The sequence below is a fragment of the Primulina huaijiensis genome, chromosome 15 (genome assembly GCF_012295235.1).
Source record: "Primulina huaijiensis isolate GDHJ02 chromosome 15, ASM1229523v2, whole genome shotgun sequence".
NCBI lineage: Eukaryota > Viridiplantae > Streptophyta > Magnoliopsida > Lamiales > Gesneriaceae > Primulina > Primulina huaijiensis.
In genome coordinates this window covers 8071895-8079819 of record NC_133320.1, presented here as the reverse complement: position 1 = coordinate 8079819, position 7925 = coordinate 8071895, and the positions used below count along the sequence as shown (strand labels likewise).

The window sequence follows — 7925 nt, the reverse complement described above, 5'->3', positions numbered from 1 at the left end:
TTGCATTGTTGAATAAAGGCATGCATATGATTGACGAGAGGATTAGCAGAGGGTATAGTTTCCATACACAGCTAAAGTAGAGACTCGAGCATTTTTAAAAGATTTGTTAAGGAATATTCATTTTTCATTTTTACTTTAAACTTAGCTTTACAAATGTGTGAAACTTCAAGTAGTTTGCAAAGCTTTGGAGGATTTGTATTGCCAAGTGTTACAGGGAACTTCTTACTTTTTGTACATTTTACATAAGGAGAGACCAGACTGGCACTAAAATATCGCACATTTATGTTGCCCAAACATGCATTTGATTTAGTCAGTCGTCTTTGGGACAAAAGAGAACCAATAAACCAAACACTCAAAATGGTGGCCCAATGTTCATCCTTAAACAACATTTTAAGTATTCAGACAAATATAGACTGTCAACACCCAAATCTGAAATGTGCAAGCAACATCCCGGAACTGATCATTCGGCTCAACCATTCCAAACCACCTTAAGTTTATCGAAAAATGCTACTTTTCCGAGAAAAATTAGCACCACTGCAGTAAGAAAATTGGAATGGAGAAGGATTGCTCTTATTCAGCAGTAATCGTTGTCGCATGACCGTCTTAAGTCATAAGGACGAATATTAAAAAGAAGTAGAAAAACAGCAGTGAAACTGTACACGCATAAGAGTTACACATCTTCTGAGATTGTATTCCTCTAACCATCAACTGCAAAATGAAAACATAAAATGAATTGGTAAAATGTTTGTTTCACGTCATCCATAAAGAAGTAAAATTATATGCCAATTTACGATGCCCGTGCCACGTGTTCTTGAACTAGTTTAAGATAAATTTACTGTTGAATTTTAAAGTGGAAGAATGATAAAAATAAAATGCAACATAGTTCAGGATTTACATGGTTCAATAAGCAACATCCCATGATAATTCTAAGGTCTTACTTAGCCCAGAAAAAAAAATTGTCACCTATTTATGTAAGTAAAAAAAATTGGGATAGTTCGGTGGTAAATCTATCCTAACTAATTATAATTCATAATCCTAAAAAATATCAAATTTTTACCGTCTGGTTGCAAAATAAACAAAAATATTTTTGACATGCAAAGTGGCTTCTGTGGATGCAATTTCTTTATTGCAAGTTGCAACTATGAAAATGGCAGAAATTATAGGACAATACCGAGTTTTAGATACCAATTCACCCCTATGATTGGAGCTAGGAACAATGCTGGTTCCTTCATTCATTAATTCAACGAATCTATCAGTCCACTGCTGCTTAACAGAATCTGGAACCAACGTGTCGGAAACGAAAGGGCTCCAGGCATCTCCCTTTGTACTAGAAAGAACCCAATTAACTTTCATTGGTGGTGCAACAAAGGAAGAACCTTGCGAACTATTTCCACAAGTCTAAAATCAAAAGCAGCGACCTGATCAGAATTATTTAGTAACATGCTAAGAAAATAATATTTAAAAAGTCAGGTTGAAATATAATAAAGTTTGAGCTCACCTTTTTACGGCTCTGAAGTTTAAAAAACTTTGAAAGAGGTTTATTTTCCTTTATTTCTTCTAGCACCTTCGATAAGGGGACATTTTCTTCCAATTCTGCCAGATACCTCTCAACAGAAACTAGGGATCGGAACATCTTTCTCGTCTCAGGTTCATAGTAGTACTATGCCACAATAAAAAGCATTTTGTCTCAAGAAACAAGATTCATTAATGTATTTGAATGGTACAGTAAAAGGATATATAAGATGTCCTCCCAACCTTACGAAAATACAAACAGAAACCCATTTCGGATGTCAAGTACCGAATCAGGTTGATAGATAAAAAGATATTTTTTAACTTTTGTCCAACTTACTAACTAACTAATGTAATATGATTGCAAGAATAACTAGCAATGAGAGTCACCAACAACATGTCATGTTTTCGGACCACCAAAGTTTTATAACTGAATAAAGTAAAATTCCAGAAAGTTACTCATAAAATTTCAACTGTTTCAATTCTGAAAATATTGAGATCATGAAGAAAAAAACAAAAATTAGGAGACAAAGAAGTGAATTTACCTTGTCGATCATTCGTGTATCATATTTTCGAGGTACCTTTTTTACAATCCAACCATTCGGCAGAACGGAGGGTGTCTTGCAAGCAGTGGAAGCCACAATTTCCAAATGATTTTCCTTTAGTTCACCATCATCTAGTCTCAGCATCTGCAGAAATGTTGTTATAAATCATATTGCATAGCTTCAATGCTTTTTAATACATAGTGAAACTAGAAAAGTTGGAGAGAGAGTCTTTCACATATAACATTCATAAAGATGGAACAAAAACAAGGAAACTTAACCTTCCAATCTGAAACAATCATCCTCTTGATGCAACTACAAATTCGAACCCCCATAACAAAAAATATCACTTCTTATTTAAGTTCTAAGTAAAGACTAAGCAAGATTTCATTGATTCTGAATTGACGGGATTCCTTTAAAATGCCTCATATTAAAACATATGGTGACAAAACAAGAACATCAAGCTTTAATCTCTTCACGATTTGGACAAGACACGATATGGACGTGCTTCAACCAACATTAGTTTCTTGAGTACAAATTTCAACCTAGCTTAAGCGATATGATGACTACAAACAAATAACATGATTCGGTTTCAGGACGATCTCAAAAGAAAATATAAGCAAAATATTCATCGAAGACTGATTCTTTCAAGAAATAATAAGCATAAAAACAAAATTCATAAATCTTTTAGTGGGTAAATCAAATTTCTAATTCTCACATATGCTAGTCAATGAAAAACAAAGAAAGAAACTTCATACTTTAGTAGGATAAAGGAAACCATTAGAAATAAGTAAAATAATCAAAAACAAATTATAAAAAAAACGCAAACAATGGCATTTAATACATTATCGGAGAATAAGACACATGGTTTTTTTTTATTTTTACCATTTACAGATCTCATTTGCTGAGCCAAATGCTTCTCACCTCAACACCCATGAATTAGTGATTAAAAACTAAAAATTCAAAACAAAACAAAAAGAGTGAGCTCAACTATACATGATTGTGAAGAATCATCTTCCTGGGGGATCTACGTGGGGTATATTCTTCCCCGTTAAGATATCTTTTAACTTCTTTCATTGACCTGAATTTGCGCGCAGTCTCCGCTTCATAGTAGTACTGCATCAATCAACAACAAAAGCCATTGATCAAGTAATTTCCACACCTCCCATTCAAAATAATCGGAAGGGAAAAAAGAAACTGGAAATACATTTTTCTGAGGAGAAAAAAAAGGGGGGTTGGGGGAAGGCTCCAAGAATCAGAACTTTAGAAGAAATGCAATAACAATGAGGAAAATTTGGAACCATGTCAGAATGGTGGCCATCAGAACGGGGTACTTCTTTGATTCCCCATCCAGGTGGGAGCGGCGCCACCGCCATCCGACTGCGGGTCGGCAGCGGCACAAGCATTGAGTTCGACGGTCTGGGAGTGATGGTGTGTCGTTTCATGTTGACGTACGTCACTCTGTAAACTGGCGAGTGGTGGATGTTGTCCGCTTGCGCCTAAGCCTTAAAGTTGCAGTCTGCACACGAAAATAGTGCTTCCGCACGATACAATATTTATATAATAGTGGATCGACACAGTCCCGCGTTTTTATACAATATTTTTATAATTTATTTGACAAAAACAATGAAATCTACACAAGTTATTTTTATATATGAATTTAAAAAAAGAGTGGGTCTCATGGGAGACCGTTTCACGGATCTTAATCTGTGAGATGGGTCAACTCTACCCATATTTCAATAAAAAGTAATACTTTTAGCATAAAAAGTAATATTTTTCATGGATGACCCAAATAAGAGATCTGTCTCACAAATACGACCCGTGAGACCGTCTCACACAAGTTTTTGCCATAAAAAAAATAAGAAAAAGAAAGGTGAAAAGAACCAAAATAAGAATTAAACCTACAACTTAACACTTAAGAAATAAATACTTTATTCGCTGAACTATATGTGACTTGCATTAAAGCTTTAACACTTTATTAATATATATAATTATTAAAACAAATCATGACACCATAATAATTAACATATGAAATCTCAAGTGCATCAAATAAAATCCTAAATCTTCGACTAACCAAAATTCCTAAATCGACCTTTAAAAAGATCGACTAACAATAAAATAAAGCATAAAAATATCTATAATAAAAATCATTAACATAAATCTTTAAATCATTTATCTAACAAGCTAGTGCGGAAACATAAAAGTCCTCTGGTGTGTACTGCTGCACTCGATCCACTCAATCGTCAGCGCCTCCCATCAATCATTAAATCATGCATCATACAAATCTAGTGAGTCTAAAGACTCAGCACGTTCTAAACATGAATAACAAATAATACATATACAATCACATGCATTTAAAATCATACTTTTATTTAAAATAGCTTTTGAACATAAATCGTAAATCGAAAAATCATTTTAAAATACCTTTTGAGCATAAATAAATAATTTTAAAAATAGCTTTAATCATCATCATGAATCATATATCATAAAATCATTTTAATCGTAAATCTTTCAATCATATATTATTTTGGTGAAGTTTGATCTTTGAAAGTGACTAGCTTTTATTCTTTGGTCGACTGCAGTCTTAGCTCCACATGGTCCATTGGGGTGGGCACTAGGCTCTACCGTAGAAATACGATCGTCGGGGCTCCCTCGGGGGTCTTCTCCCATAGACGGGCTCCCTCTGAGATCTTTTCCCATAAATGGACTCTCTCTGGGACATTCTCCCGTAAATGGGCTCCCTCTGCGGGCCTTTTCTCCTCACGACATCCCCACAAAATAATATATCATATGTCATATCTTTTGTCACAGTCAATTTACATTCATCAAAATATTTTTCATCTTCTTTTAAAAAAAACATAAAATAGCATTACTTTCCAAAAATAGCATTTTAAACAATACAATTTGCACAGCTTTACCATAAATCATAAATAACATATCATCATCAAAATCATCATTTTAAATCATAAAATATCATTAAACAAGCACTATGATCCTTCGGGAAGCTGACAAGCTTTTACGTATTTTACAGTGTAAAATTACCGTTTTGCCCTTAGACGTAAAAATTTTTGATTTTATCTTTTTCTCACTTTTAATGACATGGGCTTATTCTAATAATTATATAAGCTTAAATCTAATTTTTCATAATTTTATTCTGCTTAATACTAGACGTTTCAATTAATTCTTTAATTAACGTTTCGTTAGACGATCAAATCCAGAATAAATCCAAAACTCCATATTTTTATCCCAAATTGTAAAGATAACATTTTTATTATTTATTCTACCCTTGTGAGCCATGAACCACACTCGTGGACCCATGGTTCCAATTTTAATCTTTAAAAGCTCGTTTTTGACACATATTCAAACACACCAAGTCATCTCCCAAAATACTCGAGCCACGCCCGAGCCACCTCGAGTAAAACCCGAGAAAACCCATCTAGGAACCCTACTGACCAAGCCAACCCATAGAACCTAGCCCTAGCTCGCTCAAACCCTCCTGGAACTTGACCCCAAACCTGCGCACATGCTGCCTATTCACTCGAGACTCCTAGTGACCCTAGGACTCCTCCAGCCAAGACACCACCGAGCCCACCTGACCCTAACCATCCCTGGACCACGCCTAGACCCAACCCAAGCCTAGCCCAGCCCCTGACCGTGCACATGAAGCCCTGTACCATGACAGCAGCCGCGCTCGATCAATCTAGGACCCTGATGGACTTACCTAGTTCGCCCAAGCCCTAGCAGCGCGCCCCTTTGGTTGCTGCTGTACACACGCATGCGTGGGAGAGAGTCCCACTTTACGTGGACTCTTACCCAGCCCATGACTCGAGCCCTAGCCCTCCTAGGACTTTTCCTATGACCTAACCACGACCCTTAGGACCCAACCCCCAAACTTGTTCGAGCCCCAAAGCCCCATGCAACACAAACAAACCTTGAACAAGCCAACCAAAAACCCACGGCTCTTTTCCTGAATTTCTTCCTACGATTACAACTTATTTTCTATTGAATATATCATGTTTCAATCACAATTCAATCATATTTTTATCATGTTTTGGCAGCGTGTCCGTTAGGTTCATAAAGATTCTTTTAAAACAAGCGTAAAATCATAAAAACTTTGAAAATACATATCATATCGTAAAATAATCGAACCCACGTAATTTTCATGCATAATCAATCAAACACACATATTATGATTCGTATGATGTTTAAAGGGTTTAGACAGCATGCATTTGCGTTTAAAACGCTTGAATAATCGATAGTTGGCGAGAGAGCGACGTTGGACGACCGGACGACGAAGAACACAAGCTTTTCTTCTCAACCTTATGTTCGAAATTACTAGTGTGTGTGCTGTGTGTTTTTCGGCTGAATCATGTGAATTATGNAGGTTCATAAAGATTCTTTTAAAACAAGCGTAAAATCATAAAAACTTTGAAAATACATATCATATCGTAAAATAATCGAACCCACGTAATTTTCATGCATAATCAATCAAACACACATATTATGATTCGTATGATGTTTAAAGGGTTTAGACAGCATGCATTTGCGTTTAAAACGCTTGAATAATCGATAGTTGGCGAGAGAGCGACGTTGGACGACCGGACGACGAAGAACACAAGCTTTTCTTCTCAACCTTATGTTCGAAATTACTAGTGTGTGTGCTGTGTGTTTTTCGGCTGAATCATGTGAATTATGGTGTTTAAAAGACCTTGGTAGCATATTTATAATTTAATTAACAAGCTAATGGGCTTTAGTTTTGAGCTTATAAGCTTAAGGGCAATTGGGCCTTCTTTAATTAATTAAATTGGGCTCAATAACACTTAACTAACTAAAAATAATAAAAGTTTATAAAATTAATTTCCATAAAATAATATTTTTTGATCTTTTAAAACTCTTTGTTTGCTCAAAACCGACTTCCAGAGAAAAATCGAGCTCGACTCGTAAAATAATTCGAACTCCAGCATTTTTATGAAATTAAATCATTTTTAAATCATATTAGGAAGCCTTGCCATTAATTAAATAAAATTACATATTCTTGTTTTGTTCGTCCCCTATCTCCTTTTCTCTGCCTATTATCGAATATTCGGGTAAAATCTTTAATTTCATATAATCATGTCATATTATCATTAATCAAGTCATCACATATTAATCATATAATAAACATCAAACTAACATTTAAAATCAATTAATTCAAACAATTAAGCAATTAAAATAATTTTGCATGCTTGCGGTTATATATATATATATATATTTATTTATTTATTTTTCAATTTTTTGATTTAATTATCTAATTAATCAATTTATTTAATTGATATATTACTATGATTTCTTTTTTCATTATTACTTAATAATTGATATTTTTCAAATTAATTAATTAAGTTATTTAAAAATTCACTTAGTTAATTTTTTTTCTCACTATTACTTAATTAATGATTTATTTACTTAATTTGGTGATTTTTTAATTTTTTGAATTAGTTACCTAATTAACTAATTGATTTAATTGATATAATAATATAGTTTTTTCTCACAATTACTTAATAATTGATCATTTTTAAATTTATTAATTAATTGAATTGATACATGACTATATATTTTTTGTTTTTTGTTTTTTTTTTTAAAATTTCGACACACACTTTTATTTTAATTTTTTTTTATTTCAATCATTCAAATATCATGTTCCAGATTTGGTGTAGCTCAAAATAAGGGATGCTGAAATAAGATTGGGGTTCTGTTCATGGTGAAATTTTAATTTTGGTGGTAACTCAGGGCATTTTTGTTCTGCTGCAAATTATTCTTGATAATGTAGACATGGTGATAAGCATGACACAATGAAGATGTAACGTCTGGTGTAGAAATTACAGTGTTTTCTACCGG

The 7925-nt window shown here is 33.8% G+C and overlaps 1 protein-coding gene across 4 annotated transcripts; it reads right to left on the bottom strand.

Moving 5' to 3' along the window:
- Positions 1-586: 586 nt before the first annotated feature.
- LOC140959729 (methyl-CpG-binding domain-containing protein 7) lies at positions 587-3594 on the bottom strand. 4 transcript variants are annotated; one of them, XM_073417724.1, is made up of 6 exons: positions 3353-3594; positions 3048-3167; positions 2091-2198; positions 1499-1660; positions 1186-1398; positions 587-708 (listed from the first exon to the last, which is right to left on the bottom strand). In XM_073417724.1, exons 1-6 carry the CDS (start codon positions 3494-3496, stop codon positions 604-606), a joined length of 852 nt encoding a protein of 283 aa, XP_073273825.1. In that variant the 5' UTR covers positions 3497-3594; the 3' UTR covers positions 587-603. The 4 variants fall into 4 exon arrangements, with proteins under 4 accessions (XP_073273825.1, XP_073273826.1, XP_073273824.1 ...); XM_073417725.1 differs by having other exon boundaries at positions 1172-1398; positions 2055-2198; positions 3353-3593; XM_073417723.1 differs by having other exon boundaries at positions 2055-2198; positions 3353-3593.
- Positions 3595-7925: the final 4331 nt, after the last annotated feature.

Coding starts and splice junctions, on each gene's coding strand:
- LOC140959729 (XM_073417723.1), bottom strand. CDS start 3,496: ATGAAACGACACACCATCACTCCCAGACCGTCGAACTCAATGCTTGTG. Junction 2,199..3,047: donor AGATGATTCTTCACAATCAT/GTATAGTTGAGC, acceptor ACATTTCTGCAG/ATGCTGAGACTAGATGATGG. Junction 1,661..2,054: donor ATACACGAATGATCGACAAG/GTAAATTCACTT, acceptor ATTGTGGCATAG/TACTACTATGAACCTGAGAC.